At 36.7% G+C, this 19100-nt stretch overlaps 1 protein-coding gene across 1 annotated transcript in view; it reads right to left on the bottom strand.

The window, feature by feature from the left end:
* The window catches only part of Senp6 (SUMO1/sentrin specific peptidase 6), a gene marked incomplete at its 5' end in the record, with an annotated part of 98480 nt that overhangs the window by 54681 nt on the left and 24699 nt on the right, over window positions 1–19100 (bottom strand). The window contains 3 exon segments of the mRNA XM_013505827.1: window positions 3433–3814; window positions 5993–6135; window positions 14090–14160. Of these exon segments, the coding sequence (XP_013361281.1) occupies window positions 3433–3814; window positions 5993–6135; window positions 14090–14160 (596 nt within the window).

Genomic DNA, 19100 nt, shown 5'->3' with positions numbered 1-19100 from the left:
AAAAACCAAAAAAAAAAAAAAAAAAAAAAAATACAATCACTTCACCCTTAGGAAAGATTCAAATGATACTGTGGTAGGCAACTGAGTTAGAAATATTATAGACAGTGAGATAGGGGTAGGCCCTTGAAGGAGCTAGTGTGAGAAGACAAGACACCTTGCAAATGTGGGACAGCCAGGCACCTCAGCTGTGGGCCAGATCTCAAGACAAAAGATAAATGAATCTACATACCTCCCTAGAGATAAACATCAGGGATTGATAGTCTAAACAGGTATCAATAGTCTTCAAAAAGCCAGGAAGAGCCACTAACCTAACTCACTATAGGAAAAGCCCCTGTTCTGCATTCATGTCTGCTTGCTACATGACTCGCTTCCCCATTTGATTCCAATTTAATTAATTTTACCTAAGCAATTACACTCATCATCTTATTGGTTGACCATAGTTTTGTCCCACCTCATGCCCACCTTGCAATTTCCCATGTTTCCCACCTTGGACCCTCCTCATCTTGTAGATTTGCTCTATAAAAATCCCTAGAAAAGGCAGGTTCCTTGGCAACCCACTCAAGTACCCTTCTATCTCTCTCTCTCTGACAGAAGCTTTCTTTCCTGCAATAAATATATTTTGCTCTTAACCTCTGCTGTTCCTAAAATTCATTCTTCGATTTTAGGGAACACAAACTCATACCAAATATCTAGCAGGTTAGGAGTTTCTTTCCTCTATATTAATATTAACCTTTACTATTATATAAGAATACCACTAGAATGCATCGTAAGCTATTTAGCAAGTAATATCATCAAAATAACTTTCTTTCTTTGCAGTACTGGGGATCAAATCCAGGAGCACTCTACCATGGAGACTGATCCATCTATCCATCCATCCATTCACATCCAGTGTTTTGCAGTACTGGGGATCAAATCCAGGAGCACTCTACCATGGAGACTGATCCATCTATCCATCCATCCATTCACATCCAGTGTTTTGCAGTACTGGGGATCAAACTCAGGGGGCACTCTCCCACTAAGCTACATCCCCAGTCCTATTTGTTTATTCATTTAAAATTTTTTTGAGACAGGGCTTCACTAAGTTGTCCAGTGGGATTCAAAGTTTCAATTCCTCTGCCTCAGCCTCCCAGTGCAGAGATTACAGGTGTGTACCACTGGGCCTGGTTTCATCAATAACAAAGTGTGTTGGTTGGACAGCTGACATACAGTTAATTCCTTACTGAAAAAAAGCTAATGCACTGTAATGGTCTGAGGTTTTTATACTGACTTGAATTAAAATAGAACTTGGCACATATTTCTGAGGAATAGAAAAAAATTCACAATTTCCTCCATCATTTACCAGTTGTCAGAATAATGCTTTGAAACCTCAAGCAAATTGCATACATTAACTAATGAAGACCTTTCTCCCCCACCCTTCCCTTACCACCTCCTCTTCTTGTGGGAGTTCAGGAAGACTACAGTGAACTGCTTTTAATATATTTGAGTATTTCAATGACTAGCAATTATGACTGTTTTGTGACTCAAGTACTCCCATTACTGGTCAAGTAGGAGTATTTCATTTTGGTACCTGTGTTCTTTTGACAAGTTTGTAATACTTTTTGACTGCTTCCATTCTTCCAAATTCTGGCCAGATCTAGGATTATCTCGTGTTTTTCATGCCAGATCTGGAGCAACCTACTGTATTTCTTCGGGCAACTCTAGTTATTTTTAGTACAAAATGGCATTTTAATACACAACTAAGGGAGCTAGAGTTGTTAATTTCTTTTCTATTTCCTTTAAGTATATATTTTCTTTGGGTAAAGCTAGGGAATTTCTATTTTATGCTTAAGATAAAGTACATAATAAATTTACACTATAATTGCCAAATGTAATTTCAACTTAATGAATTTTTACTTCTTTCATTTTACTTCTGCATTCCTTTTCAATTTTTATTTTTTATTAGTACAAGTTTACAGTACATAATCACATCCCTCATGGGGAGGTGGTCCTATTTCTTTAACACTGAGACTGAGGTAGAATAGAAGAAAGGTACAAAAGAGCCTAGGAAACTGTAGTTCTTATGTTGATCACATTCACCCAAGTACCCATATCTTTGTTGCGAGGCCTGTGATCAGGCATTCCAAAAACTTAAGACTCAGATTGTTTCCTTCTCACATATCCATTAATTTACTACGATCAGAAAATTTATAAAGACTGATTGGCCAATATCTTAATTTCCTCAGACAAAGGGGAAGTAAGAGAGACCCTGAGGCTGGACATGCAGATGAACAATAGGTAACTAGGAGGATAATCTCTGCCTTCAAATTTTTGGTCTCTTTTATTATCTTAAAACTTTAGGTTAGATTCCTGCTCAATTCTACACAAAGGCATAGTGGTAACTTAAGCAGTGCCTATATTGAAAGGTGTACTAGCCTTAGATTTACCTAGCCTATCTTACCCCCTTTAGGACTGAGGACACCAAGATGAGAACAACTAAAATAATTTTCAAGGACATGCAATTGCCAGATTTTACAGCGTCCAATTCCAGACTCACTGGAGTGACTCCTAGAAGTCTCCAGTCACTGTTCCTAAACCTAAAATTACCTTGGGTTCCAGGAAAAGCAGACCACGTGAAATCACTCCATGATGTCACCTCCCCAAATGGGACAAATTACCCATGCCCCACCCCCCACAAGAATCACCGTATGGGAACCAAATTGCTCTTCATGCCATATGACTCTTCCGGAGCCACACAACCAGAACTAAAACAATGACTTATCAGACCCAACCCTGCAAATCCACAAAGGCTGAGTAGTCAGTTTGAATCTCACCATCAGAGTATGCTGCTCAAGCTAGACTTCTTTAACTTTCTAATTCTGCCTGATAAATCCTCCTGTACCTACACTGATAGGCCCTAAATGCTTTATATAACAAAAGAGTCAACAAACGTACTCCGGGAGAGTTGAGGTACCTCCTCGGGGGACTTTCTCAAACCTCATTTGGTGACAAGACAATAATATAACTATTTATTTGCTTTATCAATACATCTTGGTCTACACAGTGAGTTCAAGGCCAGCCCAAACTACACTGCAAGGTCCTGTCCCCCAAAAAACCTAAGAAAAATAAAAACCGTATTCATTTTCCCATCCCATATAAAGTAATCTTGTTTGCAGCTTGCATTAGTTAATTAAAATCCTAGAAATCATTCTACACAGGATTTTATCAGACCTCTCTCCTCCCCCCTTTTATAGCCATGTATTCAACAGTTTATTCAATCAGTCCCCAATTGTTTACTGGATTGATACAGTACAATTTAAAAGAGCAAAATTAACCCAGGTGTAGAAGCACACAACAGTAGTCCCAGGTACTCAGGAGTCTGAGGCAGGCAGAATACTTGAGCCCAGGAATTTGAGTCTCAGAAAAAAAAACAACAAAAAGAGCAAAAACACTTACTTGGATCATTTATGTCTGACAGGCTTGTTTTTCTTTCTTTCGTGATTTTGGGTATTTTTGCCCCAGGTAAAATGACTTTTCCATTAGTCTGTAAATAATTATGTCTACTGTCATCATGACTGACAATTATATCAAGTGGAACCTTTTCCACACTGTTCCCATAAAACTTCTTGGTTGTTAATCCTGTGTTTTGTGACTTTTGTCCTCCAGAATTTTGATGAATTGACGTTCTTAATAATGGTCCAGTAGATTCATTCAAAGTTACAGTGTGTCTGCAATTTCTTTGCAAATCATTACGAAAAATAATACCACAACTTTGGCATTTGGTCTGATTTTCTTTTTCTTTTCCACATTTTGGGCAACATTCACGTTGTTCAGAAACCTTAAGTTCCAAAAAGAACAAAAGAAATAAAAGATTTTGGTATTTTACTTAAAGATCAAGTAACTTCCTTAAAAATGCCTCAAAAATCATTTCTCTAGGAGGAGACTCTAAATTAAAGTCACGTTACTTGGAATTTAGCATCAGGATGCCAGTGTCATTCCCTATTTCAGCAGTCAGCTATGGATAAGCTAACTCTGTCCTTCAGAATCTGAGGAGGCAGGATGTGTGAGGACGCCATCCAGCTGGGTACTGACTACTCTGACACTACCCAATAATAAAGGCAAACAGGACACATTTAAGGGAAAAGAACTTTACAGCAAAGTAGCTATTTCTAGGTATTTCCTTTTATAATAAAAAACTGATAGTGAAACAGAAAAAGTACATCCTTACTATAAAATTCCCAATATTGAGGTACAGAAACATGTACTTTTGGAACTGTTTGCAACAATTAGGAAAAAAATGCAAATCAGCTGAATTGAGTAAAATATTAAATTTTTCATGATTAAGAATTTTGTCAACTAAAATCTTAATACTGCTCAATTAGTTTTAGTAAAATACATATAAAAGTGGTAAATTTTTACAAGGACTTTATTTGAAGTATAATTTCCTTTTGAAAACAAAATTAGACTAAAATCTCATTTCCTCTTTTTTTGTCTATGGAAAACTTTTTTTTTTTAAGTCTTTTTTGTCTCTTTGAGACAGGGTTTCACTATGCAGTTCAGGCTGGCCTTTAACTCACTTTGTAGCTCAGGCTGTCCTTGAACTAACAGTGACCTTCCTACCTCAACCTCTCCAGTGCTGGCATTACAGGTGTGTGCCACCAGGCCCAACAGAAAAACTTTGACTAACTGAATAATATCAAATTACGGAGATGTGGGTGTAGCTCGGTGTTAAAAAGCTCTTGCCTAGCAGGCTCAAGGCCAAGGGTTTGATCCTCAGCACGGGGAGGTGCAGGTGGGCCTGGGGAGGGAGTTACAAATTACATATTACAAACTACCTATAACTCTCCACACAACCAATTAGATTTAATAAAGAGGAGTCTGTCTTTGATTAGGCATCACAGAGACAATATCACTTTCACTACATCACAAGATGTTCTGCTGGATTAAATCCAAAGATACTGTGTTCTTGTAAGAAACACATAATGTGAAGATTTGGAGACTGCAAATGTGAAGAAAAAATAAGAATAGTTGACATGGCTTTATTTTAGGCATTAAAAAAATGACAAAGTTTCCAGCTGGTATGCCTAGTGGAGCAACGCCACTGTGTTGATATTCCCCCTTCCTCATTCTCCCTCACCTGGGCCAAGCAGTGGAAGATGCCAGTGTGGCCTGAGCCATGCATAGGTTGGCAATCATTCCAAACTTAGTCTAAAGAGTCACAGCAATTAAATGTAGCATACGATTCTGAATTGGATCCAGTACCCATAAAAGACATTTATGAGAAATCTGAATGGAGTTTGACAAACAAATGGTTATTTTTCAATGCTGAAGGCTGAAAACTTGCCTTTTATTAGAATCACAAAACACACACACAAGTATTAAGTATTAAACGGAGTGTTAGGAGGGCGTAATGCCTACAAATTACACTTAAATGATGCATATATGTATATATGCATGAGGGAGAAAAAGGGAGGGAAAACAATAAAAAGCAAATGTGGAAAATGGGAATTTGAGGAGAAAATATGTGGATATCCTTTCTATTACTCTCCCCAACTTTCTGTAAATTTAAAACAATTTCAAAAAATTTTAGCAGAGAAATTATCTGTAATGTGTTATAAGGATGCAATGATAAATTTTTTTTCAGAAAAAAATTCAGTATTTTGGACAGATTAAAATAATGATTATTTGGCTGAAGTGGCTTTGTCTAGTGTGAGTTAGATGGCAGGAGTGTGATCTTGGGGTTTGATACTCAACAGTGTAAAAAAAAAATGTCTACTGACAATAGGAAAGTTTGCTTAAATAACTTTCCAGGTTTTCTCTTGTCCTATGATAAAAGATTATCTGGAATTTAATAAGCTCTAAAAACTATTAATAAAAATTCCACCTGAGGGGCTGGGGATTTAGCTCAGCGGCACAGCGCCTGCCTGGCAAGCACGAGGTCATGAGTTTGATACCTGGTACCGGGGGAAAAAAAAAATTCCACCTGATTAGTGACAAGGAATATTTCTCTACCCACCTCTAAATGGGTTAAAAATTTTTTTGAAGCCGGAGACAGAGAAGTAGGCTGGTATGTACTACAGTGCCGCTTCTGTTGTACTTTCCTCTTAATTTCAGGCTCTACTTGTGATTCAGACTGTTCTGTTCTCTTCATTATACGTTCTAAAGGAAGGGAAAGAAACAAAAGTATTGAAATTAAGTTTAATAGATTCCTCAATCTTTGCTTTAAAAAAACCCACTAGTTTATATTCTTAAATATTAAGTTTTAGTTAGACTAGTGTTTCAACATGCACAATAAAAAATAAACAGAACTTCAAGTCTAAGCCAGCTGAAAGGTCCTGATTCCTACTGTATATGTTTAGCTCCTTAGCAGGATCTTCACACTCCAGGACATGCCATCATGTACACTGATGTTCTCTTCAGCTTACTGTGTGCTACTAAAACCACAGAAGCACTTTCTGCACTGAACCACACATGTACCCTTAGCAATGAGGGAAAAAACCATCTGAATTCAAACTTTGGGTGCAACTGTTTAAACAAAACTAAACTAAATTCAGACTAACAGTTTTTTAAGTTTAATAAATACAGAAGAAAATTCTTGTATTCCTTCAATGTAAATTTAAGTGCCCTATCTGCATAATCCCAACCTTGCTACATACTTCTATTTCCTATCTTTAATATTCTCTTCTCATTTAAGAAAAAAAATTACTTAATATTTATTTTGATATTCAGTTCCATTAAGAAGCCTACAAAATCATTCTTACTTAGTGAAACTGTACAGAGGCTCATTAAGTGATTACCACTGCTTAGCTTTTGAGGCTTTATATTCCTGGACAACAAAGGTAGAAATTAAGTACTCTGGACTATTCCTTGTTTTTCCCTCTTAATCTTCTATTTCAGATGCTTAACTCTTGCCTAAACTGAACTTCACTTTTGCTCTTTTTCTAATTCTTCATAACTGTGGAGCTGGGTATGGCAGTGCACACCTGTAATTCAGCATTTGGGAGACTGAGGCATGGGGATCCTGAGTTTGAGGCCAGGATCAATTTCCAGATCAGCTGGGCTATACAGGGAGATCTTGTCTCCTACAACCAAAATCAAAACCCAAACAAAAAGAAAAGAAAAGAAAAAAAAAAAAAGTACTTCCCCACTACTGCCACAGTGTTCTAACACAAAAATATGCCTTCACTCTAACAATTAAAATATTCATTCCAGCAGCTAAGGTGAAAAACAATCTAAATCTCATCTTGGCAAACAAAAATTAATAATATTGCTTCAGTCTTACTTCCAAACTTTAGCTCAAAGAGGTACATTTCTCCATGGTGTTTTCTCTTTTACCCACATAAACACACTGTTCTCTTCATAAGCAATGCCAATCCAATCTATCTGGTGAATTCAACACTTTCTTTGCTAAGAAGCTGCCGCTGTCCACCCTTGGTGCAATAAGCAATCCTGGAACTTTCCTAACCCTTTATCAGTACCTACATAAGCACTCATTTTATTTTACTATATTTATTTGTACTGATCTGCTTCTCTTAGTAATAGCTTTTAAAGAACAGAAGTAATATTTTAGTCAAATGTTTTCCCAGCATCTAGAGACTGCACAAGGTAAGGATTAAATACATGTTTACTGCATTAGCGAATCACATGACGGGGACAAAACTATGACATATACAAAAGATTAAATTACATGAGTGAGGGAAAAACATGACGTCCTCATGCCATCTCTGAAGGTGGTTTACCCTTTGTCACACAGAGGTAATGATTTATGCACAGATTTAGAATCTTACAAACTTAGCCTCTAGCCATGGAGTAGAACTGGAAAATATTCCTTTTTTCCTCCCAAGATCTTACATATGAGGTTACAGAGAGAGAGAGACCTTGCCTATGCAGAACATTCAGGTGTTATTTGCATGAGGGATAGCTTACTTTAATTGGTTATAAAAAAGCAATTTCTATACAAGTGACTATTAAAGTGCTCTAATGTAGCAAAAGTAAAAAAAAAAAAAAAAAATGGAGACAGTATTTTAGAAAGCAAAAAATACACAAAGTTACCCAAAACATACCAATTATGTGTGAAATCTGCAGCACAGCAGTCTTAAACCACAGCCACCCAAACAGGGCACAATGTTCCATCAACTTAGAGGCTCAGGTAGGAGGGCCATTTGACTGACCCAAGAATAAGAAACCAACTTGAGCAACACAGAGAGGTACTAACTCAAAAAACAAAAAACCGAAACCCACCAAAAGCCCAAAACACACCCTCTCCCCTCCAGTTTTCTGGCCTTACTGAAATCATTAGTGTACAAAGGAATGCCTTTCCCTCATAAACATATTTTACTAAACTCTGTAAGCTACACAAAATTGCTCAAATATGTATCTGTTAGATCCTACTTAAAAACAAGCAAATTCATAATACAATGTAGATAACAGTAGTCAATGTAGATAACAGTACACATTGTATTTAAAAATGGGTGGGTAGTCCTCCCTTGCTACCTGTTAGGGACTTGTTCTATGACCCCTCAAAGATGGCAAAACCTGCAAATGCACAAATAACTTATATGAAATGGGATGCACATAATCTATGTACCTCCTGTACACTATGAATCATCTCCACATTACTTGTAATACCTAATGTACATTATATAAATGTAAAGAGAACTGACCGTATACACATATGGAAAAGGTCCAAAAGGTTATACTACCTTAACATGATAATGAGCAGCCCTGCCTTGAGTGTGAGAGGATTCTGTACATATGCAAAAGACCAAGCTATAATCACATACTATAATTACATTAAAATGCATTCAAGCTAAACATGGAGGTATATACCTGTTAATTTCAACACTGAGAAGCTGAGATCAGGAGGATACAAGTTTGAGCCTAGCCTGGGCAACTTAGTAACTTACTGGGACAGTTTTATTTTGAGACAGAAACTCACTGAGTCATTACCTTGCCCAGGTTGGCTTGAATTTGTGATCCTCCTGCTTCAGTATACCAGAGCGCAGGGATTATAGGGATGTGCTGCTAAAATACCTGGCACGCTTTAGTTTTTTAACTATAAAACTTTACCACTGCTAAATAAGTGCTGATCTGTGTGTATAGATTCTCAAAATTCGTATCAAGTACTTAAATTCAAAATAAAGAAGGCAAATAGAATAAAAAAACAATCTGGGTCGGTAAGAACAACAGACCATGGCGAGGGGGAAGCCAAGGGGAGAGGGCAGAGAGACCGAGAGGGGACGGCTGCTTTTGATGCAGCAGTGGGAGAGGCAGACCCTGGGTCTGGTTCTTGGGGCCCTGCGGGGGTGCTGTTGGGGGCCGGGCCACCTCAGGAGGGACTGCCCTGGGAGGCCTCCTGGGCCATGCCCTGACTGTGGGAGTGGCCACTGGAGGTCGGGCTGCCCTCTGGAGTGGGGGCCCCTGGGCTCGGACCCCTCCTACCAGCTGGTCCGGCAGGAATGAAGGGGGCCCAGGGCATACTCTGCCTTCTCCCTCTGGCTGGACTGCTGTCTTCAAGGAGGAGCCCCGTGAAATCATGACTAGAGAGGAAAAAGTGGACGGCCTGTTGCTGGACACTGGTGTTGGTATCTCAGTCCTTCTTTTCAGTCCCGGCCTTCCTTCCAGCTGTCACACCTCAATGAGGGGAGTCACTGATGAGGAGGTAATCTGCTATTTTTTGCAACCCTTGGGCTGTAACTTGTTGGATCTTTCTTGCATGTGTTTTCCTGAGAAACCACTTTGAGGATGCCAACATGTATTGCAGCAGCCACTGATGATTTCCTACCAATCTGCCCATAACTCTGCAATGTTTGTATTGTTCCTACGCTATTTCGTGAATGGATGTATGTTTGTTACTCTGTGTTTTCAACAACAACCATTGAGAACAGTCAATGATTATTTGATTGATCACTCATGCATAGCTCTATTTGTTTTCCCTCAAAGAGACCACTTTGAGAAACCAAGCTATAGTATAACAACCACTGATAATTTCCTAGCATTTTTGTCTGTAACTCACTTATCTGTTGTTATGGTTTGTGTCTGTGTCCCCATCAAAGCCTCATGCTGTCATGGGCCAGGCTTTTAGAGTTTGATTGATTATGGGTGTGAGAGCTAAACCCGCCCTGGGGTGGATAATTTACATACGTAAGGGAGAGAAAGAGGCTGCTTGCCTCCATTCCTCCCTTGAGTGGTTGTTGCTTTTGCTGTGTTCTGTGGGCATGAGCTGTAGCCCTCTGCCCTGTGCTACTCTGCCTTGTAACCTGCCAAGTATAAACTAAAACCTCCACAAACTGTAAGCAAAATAAACCTTTCCTTCCTTAATTTTGGGCATAAAGTATTTTTTTCCAGCAACAACAACAAAAATAGCCAAGACATCTGTCTATTTGTTTTCCTGAGAAACTATCTTGAAGATACCAATAGGTAAAATAACCACCATTGATAATGTCCTACCACTTTGTCTGTAATTTGGTGAATCCCCCTATTGCCATGTTGTCCTTCTTTTACTCTTTAAAATAAAAAAATAACAACAAAAAAAAGAACAACAGAAAGGCAAGTATTTCTTTTAAACAGAAAACTATTCCAGGAACTATGCCAGTAACTAGTGTTCCTAAGATATCCAATGGAAAATGCTAAAACAAATTACAACCTTCATGAAACAATATATTTATTATTATTATGGCATTGCTAATCATCCTACATCCAAATATATATTCACCTACTCAACACAGAAGAAGTTAAAAAGAGAGGGCTCTGTTGACCTTCTATGTACAGAGTCTGCAAAAAAAAAAAAAGTATATACACTCTAGCAGTTTGCTATACTAATAAATGTCTGGAAGCTAACGGGAATCACTTTATGCACCTCTTGTAGTTGTAGAGACTGAAAATAACTTGTATTAATCTCATGATTTCTCAATAAATTTAGTATTAAAATATATGTACAAGGTTTTCTTTTCCTGATATACACTTTTCTTGGCAGACTACTTAAATAAAAGATGCAGCATCTCATATAATTCTCTTCCTTTCAAAAAAAAGTTTACAAGTTAAATATACCCACATCTCTTTCCTGAAGACTGCCAAGTATTGCCCATGTAAACTTCATTTATTAGTCATCAGCTCAAAGATATAAAGAATCATGTAGAGAGGTACAACACTTCCTTACAGAAAAATTAATAAATATAAGAGATGAAAACAGAAAATGACCATTAGCCAAGCATCAAACAGTAACTGTTGCCAGCAAGACCCACTACTAAGCTGGGAGCGGTTGTGCGTATTTCTAATTCCAACTACTTGGAGACTGAGGATAGAGGATCTCAAGTATTAGGCCAGCCTAGAGATTGTATCAGGATCCTATTTCAATTTTAAAAGGTGGGGGGCTAGGGATGTGGCTCAGTGATAAAGCCCTTGCCTACTATATGTGAGGCCGAGTTCAATCCCCAGTATTGCCAAAAGAAAAAAAACTCCCACCATGGATGTTAATACAATCAGTGGGTGAACCTTTGAGGAAATGCAGAAAAATTATATAGTCTTGGAGTACATCATTTAATATCTTTATTATGTACCAACAGAAAAACAGTATTTTATAGTGAAGAAATCCAGCAAAAACTACTTTAGCCAAGGGATCAAGGTATGTATTGCCAGGAGCAAGGTATTATGAATGTCATGTAATCCTTGGTATCCCTCACTGAGAGGAGGTACAACATCCTTTCTGTAAGTTTTGTCAAAATGCAGTCAATCTCACAGTGAGACATCATCAAACCCAACGGAGGAGGCATTACACAAAGCAGCCAACTGAGTCTTCAAAATTGTGAAATAAACTAAAAAAGCTGACACTAAATATACAATGTGGGGACCCCAAAATTAGATCCTGGAATAGAAAAAGGACATTAGTAAGAAACTGATGAATTATGAACAAGGAAAATAGCTTAGTTAAGAATTTCTTAGTTTTGATAAATGTACTGTCTATTAAAAAGATGTTCACATCAGGAAAAGCTCAGTGAAGGACACCAAGTCATCTCTTTGTCCTAGTTTTGGAACTTTTCTGTAAGCCTATAATTACAGCAATACTTCTGTTGTCAAATGGCTCCAAGCTCAAACTTTCCGTTACTCGAATGGCAAAGTTAGAAAAAAAATTGCTTGGTGTTCATAACTTTGCTTGATAGGCCAACCAAAAATCAGACATAAAAAAACCTGTATGGGCTGAGAGTGACTCACACTTGCTGCATCTCACTGCGGACACAAAAGGGTGACACTTCAGTCTAAGCATCATTCTTGCCCAGACATCATATAGCGCTTGTATTTTATTTTTTGCACTTTATTTGCATAAAATATATCTATGGCTCCAAAGAAAGTGAGTAATCCCAGCAGTAACGCTAAGAGAAAAACCGTGAGGCCCTCAATAGTCAAAGGAATCACTGTGAAATTTGTTAAAACCCTGGAAAAATGAATTTATAAGTGTAATTTTTGGGTCTCAGAAAAAATTATTTGCTTTTCAATAATTTCTTATGGGAAACATATGTTCAGTTCTCAAACTTTTCAGTGTTTGAACATGAATTTGGAATAAACTGAGTTCTACAACTGAGGTATCACTATTTTAAAATAGTTGACAACAACAAAGATTAAGACTATTACCTCATGAATGGTCTTTAATTAGTAACTTATAGCAAAACTGTCTGAACTGTCAGTATCTAAATCTCTACCACTTAAACTCTCTGAAATGCATTTGTTAAATGGATATAATACTTGCATAATTCTGAGGATTAAAAATGGCTTTCTATGTGACTGAATAAAGAAAATAATAAAATATAGTGGTTACACTTGATCTTAGCCAAAAGGCTGAGAAGTGATGTTTAAAAGCACAGAACTTGGCATCAAACAGACCTAGGTTCCGATACCAGCTCTACCATTTGTTAGCTTTGTATGTTTGAGCAAATTACATTTAGTCACTCTGAGCCTCAGCTTCATCCTCTGTGCAGAACACAGGAAAAAGATCAATTTATGCTGTAAGGATTTTGGATAGGAGAACAGTAAATAATGACTACTTACTCACTATTTACTTAGTATCTGGTACAGAAGAAGAGCTTAATAGAGATAGTGCAACAGAATGTTAAAGTCAGTCACTATCACTAAACTTCATAAACACAAGTTAAATTATGTCCTGCAAAGTATAATAATTCATATTCAAAGTGACTGCAAAAAGAAAGGATAACGTTTCGACAATTACCTGTAATATAGGAATATGTCCAACATATGCACAAAGGATTTTTACTCAACAGCAGAAAATAAGACTGTGTCACAAAACAAACTCTTAGCTATTAAGAAAACCTAGCTATTTAAAATCATTACATTTTGGAACTAAGAGCCATTAGAACCTTTTAAACAAGCAAATTCCTGGGGAAGACAGGGAGAATATACATGAGGAATCAATCTGATAGTGAAATATTTTTCATAAATGTCACCTGTTCTTATTTTAGCATTAATGAGTTTATTGAAAACTGTTTCACCACAAAACCTAGTATTCCATATATAAATATATATATAATTTTTACAAATATATTTCTATTCACACTACTTTTCCAACATCTGTTATTAACAGTTTTTCATCAGGTATGTCCTCATTTTAATTTAGTTCCTTAATGCACCCTAAATTTAGGATAAAATCATTAACTGAAAAAGATAACACTGTAATACAGCTCCAGGTCTTCTACACTCAATTATTTTATTCCTTTTTTTTTTTGTCTTTTTGAGACAGGGTCTCACTATGCAGCTCAGACTGGCCTTGAGCTCATTTTGTAGCCCAGGCTGGTCTCGCACTTGCAACGATCCTCCTGCCTCAGCCTCCCGAGTGCTGGGATTACAGGTGTGCGCCACCATGCCTGGTTCAATTTTTTTAAAAACAAAAACTGTACTCATTAGACTTGTGATTTCAAATTTATTCACCGGACTTCAATCACCTTACCAGTATCACAAGTTAAAATTCTCAAATCACTTACCAAAAAAATTTTTTGTACGTATTTCTATTATAGGTAGGAACATTCTCAACTCAGTCTTATTTTTATTTGTACCTTTCATGCACAACTCAAAACCCTTCACAAGTGTAACAAAACTGCACACTTACCAACACCCTGGGGTCGACTTAACCTTACAAGATTAATTTCAACTTTTTGGACATGAGGTGGGTATTCTTTCCTAGAAAAGGAAATTTATATAGTTTACTCAAACAAGAAATGCAGTTTTCAAAATAAAAAAGTTAAGGGGATACTTACAATAAATTTATTAAAAGTAAATCACAGCTTCATCATATAAAATGATACTATAAAACAGTAAAACCGCAGCTGGATTATGGTGGCACTCTAATCACAACTACTTGGGAGGCTGAGGCAGGAGTATCACAAGTTCAAGACAAGCCTGGGTAACTCAGTAACACCCTGTCTCAAAATTTAAAAAGGGATGGAAATGTAGGTTGGTAGCAGAGTATCTGCCTAGCATGAGAAAGGCCTTGGGCTTAATCCTCAGTTCCATAAGGAAAAAACGAAAATCAAAAATCAGAAGGTTAAACCGCATTACATAAATATACTAAGGCTTAAGGCATAATGAGATCCCTAATAAACAATGTTTTACTCAGATTATCAATCTATCAGAGCCCATAAAAGGCACAGTTGAATAAAAATAAATTCAGATTATCATCCTTTTGTAATAGTCACAATTTTATTTTAAAAATTATTTGAGACAGGTCTTGCCATGTTATCCAGGCTGGCCTCAAACTCTCTGGGCTCAAACAATACTTCTGCCTCAGCCTTCCAAGTAGCTAGGACAATAGGTACATGCGACCATGTCCACGTCTTAAAATATTAAGTTACTTTGTCAAATTTCATACACAATGTTTTAAATATAATTCTTAGTAGCTAAATGTCCTAAATACTATATCCATGTAAGTCCCAAACCTACTAATTTTGGGAAAAAGCAAAAGCCTTGTACCTAGCTGTGGAATAAAAGCATTGTATGAGTAAAACTGCAGAGTGTAACAGACTAGGGAGCTACAATTACTTTTCTGCGCTAAATAAAAGCTTCTAAAAGCACTGCTGCTTCATCAGAAAATCCAAGAGGATATTCTATTTATTTATAAATCTATTTGCACTACTGACCAATTTTTCTATTCATGACAGTCTGTTATCAGTTCAATTAAACATAAATCCCAAAAATTTTTCTTGAAAGGATTTCATATTCTTACATTATAGAAGTCAAAACACAAAATAAAAAACTATGGAAATCACAAAAGGTGAAAGTAGTAACAGTGCTGATAGTGTATTTGGAAAGCAGTTAGCAAATACTGAGTATCACGTGCCAAGTATTCTAAGTGCTTTATATCTATTAATCCCTTTTACTGCACACATCTTTAAAGTGTACATTATTAGTACTTTATAGATGAGGAAAGTGAGGTACAATTAGGTTAACTAACGTCATGGTCACACAATTAAATAGAAATATCAGAATCTAAATACTGTCAAACTGCATCATTATTGATGACTAGGGTGACATTAGGTATACCCAGGTAATTTCCACTCTGCCACTCTTAAGATTTGTGAGGATACAAATTGCGAAGATAAGAATTTACCTTAAATGTAGTAGTACTAATGGTGCCATAAAAAAGGTACAATTTCAGCTCCTAATGGCAGTATCTTGGATTTACAATGTGTATTTTTATACTGTGTACCTTTTTCACAATGAAGAATTATATACAGATATAATATAGTCTTACTCTTAAATAACTGCTTTGTAGTGCCTAGTTTTTATAGTTCTACATTTTGAAAAAATAAAAATACTGAGTTTAAAATGTAGCACACACTGGGCATGGTGGTATATCCCTGTAATCCCAGAACTCGAGAGGCTGAGGCAGGAAGACTGCCACAAGTTCGAAGCCAGCCTGAACTAATATCAAGACCCTGTCTCAACTCCCCTCCCTGGAAAAAAAGTAACACAGAAGCAAAGAATCTGAAGCAAATATGGTAATACTGTCTTTTAAAAATTATGGACAATACAAAAGTAGGTATTTTAAAATACTACAGATTATTAATAAGTTACAGGGTAGCTACAAAGTCTGGAAATACAGATTTCTTTCTTAGTTTGAACTTGTTTAATTACTTTATACTGGGGTATGCCAAAAGCACAGATTTATTCAGTGAAAATAACTGACATAAATAATCTGAAACAGTAAATCATATAGACATGTACAGGAGCTGATGAAAATGCTGCATTAATAAACTCTTTTTCTGTCAGACATGATGGTATACACCTGTAACTAGCACACTGTGAGACTGAGGCAGGAGGGATCATAAATTTGAGTCCACTCTGGGCAACTTAAAAGACTGTCTCAAAACAAAAATTTTTTTAAAAAGGCTGGGGATAATAGTTCAGTGTGAAGGCCCTGGAGTCAATCATCAGTATTGCAAAACATAAACAAGCAAACTATATTCTTTGCAATTTGATACAGTGCACTGGACCATCCATTGCTAGTAAGGATTACCACACATATCTATAACCTTATTACGAACTATAATATTAACAAACTACTATATACATCTGTCCCTATTTCCAGACTTTATAACTACCCTTTTAATATTTGCAACATTTTCCTATACTACTAGGAAAAATTAAGTCATTTTTAAAAAATGAATTGCAAAAATGAAAGTATTGCTGGTTGTGGTGGCACATGCCTACATCCTAGCACTCGGGAGATTGAGAAAGGAGGATCACTTTGAGTTCAAGGCCAGCTGGGGCTATATAGTGAGGCACTGCCTCAAAGAAAAAAAAAAAAGAAAAAAGTATCCCTTAAGTTTAACGCAAGAATACAAGATGTTTAAGATAAAAAAGCATTTGTTTGGTATGAGAATTGAATTTTCCAATCATAAACTACCTTATCTAATTTGAAGTGCAGTTGTTTTAAAAATTTGTTAATGATCTAAAATCAAAATGTGCGTTAGGATTTTTTACTCTTAAAGATAAAAATATGGGGTTGGGGGGATATAGCTCAGTGGCACAAGTGCCTGCCTGACAAGCACAAGGTCCTGAGTTTGATTCCCAGTACCAAGAAAAAAAAAAGGATACAATGAAGCCTAGAATTTAATTTTAAACTTGGTATTTCTTTTCAACCCTAAACTAAATAGAGTTAGGAAACTTCCCTGTCATCTTCCTGTATAGACAGGGAGATTGTTTAGTGTAGAAGTTTTAGAACCCAAGACTTTACAAGATGCATAAAACGACCTGTAGAATATTTTTTCTCTATCTACAAGCTTTTTAAAAATCAAAATGTTCCGTTTACAAAAGTTAGACAAGCCTTGGCCATTAAAATTACTGTATATGAATGTAATTTTGGAATAATTTTAGATTTGCAAAAAAAGTTGCAAAAGTAATTTGGAATTTTTGTGTACCCTTCATCCTAATGTTAATATCTACTACCCTTATACATGTGTACAAAAAAACCCCTCAGTAATCAGCATTGGTACATCATTAACTCCTTATTTTTAGATTTTACCAGCTACTGTACTAATACTCTCTCTGCTCCATGATCCAATCCAGGATACAATGCATTAAGTGATCATGTCTCCTTAGTTTCCTCTTTGTGTTTTTCAGTCTTTCATTGCCTTTCATGACCTTGATACTCTGGAAGAAACTGGTCGGTAATATACAGAATGCCTCCAATCTATATCTGTCTGATGTTTTCTCAGGATTTGGTTGAGGGCTGTGGGTTTGAGAAAGAACACGAGAGATAAAGTGCCCTTTCATCACATCACACTGAGGGTACATGCTATCACTGACTTTTCACTGCAGATGTTCACCTTGGTCTCCTAAGATTGTCTTTTCCAGGTTTTTAAAAAGTTACTCCTTTTCTTTCCATACTCTAATTCGACAAGTCAGTAAATCCAGTGCAACTCAAAATGAATCAAGGTAATTAAGCTCCACCTTTTTGGGTTTTTGTTTGTTTGTTAAGCTCCACCTTTTGAAGAGTAGAATGTCTCTACTCATATTACTTACAATTCTTCTGTGAGAAACAGTTCTTTTGTTTGTGGTACTGGAGACTGAACCCAGGGCCTGAAGTATGCTAAACAAGATCCCTGGCACTGCTACATCTCCAGCTCTGCCTTCACTCATTTTTTGAAATGGTCTCCCAAATTTTCCCAGCTGGCCCAAACTTTGTGATTTTCTTGCATTTACCTCTCAAGTACTGTATAGTAGCTGGAATTGGTGTGCTGCCTCCTAGTTCACTTTATGGTGCTTATAAAATAATATTGATGAGTCCAGCATTGTACTGAAAATGGTATTTTTTTCATGTTTGCTAATGCCTTGGCAGGGCATGGTGGCACACTCCTATAATCCTACCTCTCTGGGTGGCTGAGGAAGGAGATGGCTGGACTGGGTAACTTAGTAACTTAAGAAGACCCTGTCTCAAAATACAAGGAGGAGGCAGGGATGTAGCTCAATGAGGTCATGAGTTTAACTCCTAGTACCACACACACAGAGAGTGCTAAAATAGGTCAATAAATACATGAATTGTTTATTTGTACCACTGTAACTCATGGATAATTATTTTGTCAATAGGGTACAACAACCCAGTTACTACAATTTTGGCTCTTAAGTTGGCTCCTGTGTCTCTTTGGTATGATATGTTCAGTTTTTCACCATGGCAAAACACACATAATGCAAAATTCACAGAAACACAAAATATTAATTTGTAGGTCATCCATGCTAATAATGTCTTATTATTCCAATTTAGTAGATGTGTTGCTATGGCAGTGTGCGTATGAATGTGTGAGACTGTTGTGCTTATGACACCACCATCCTTTTTCCTAACAAGTCCCTAAAATGAACCATTTCTTAATATTTTTACTGGCAAGTGGTATTTAAAAACCAGGATCTGTGCAATGTATTGTTTTTGGCCTTGCTTTAATGGTAGCTCTTTTTTAAAATTAGTCTTTCCATCACTTGTAACTAATGTCAAAAGATGTAAATTTCTGCTGGGTGGTGTGGCACAAGGTAGTATACTGAGTTTGAAGCCACCTTGGCCTACATAGTGAAGTTCAAGACCAGCTTGAACTATACAGTGAGACCCTATCTTAAAAAAAAAAAAAAAA

Source organism: Chinchilla lanigera, unplaced genomic scaffold (assembly GCF_000276665.1).
Source record: "Chinchilla lanigera isolate Chin_1 unplaced genomic scaffold, ChiLan1.0 scaffold00101, whole genome shotgun sequence".
NCBI classification, from domain to species: Eukaryota; Metazoa; Chordata; class Mammalia; order Rodentia; family Chinchillidae; genus Chinchilla; species Chinchilla lanigera.
This window is presented reverse-complemented; position numbering and strand designations above follow the sequence as displayed.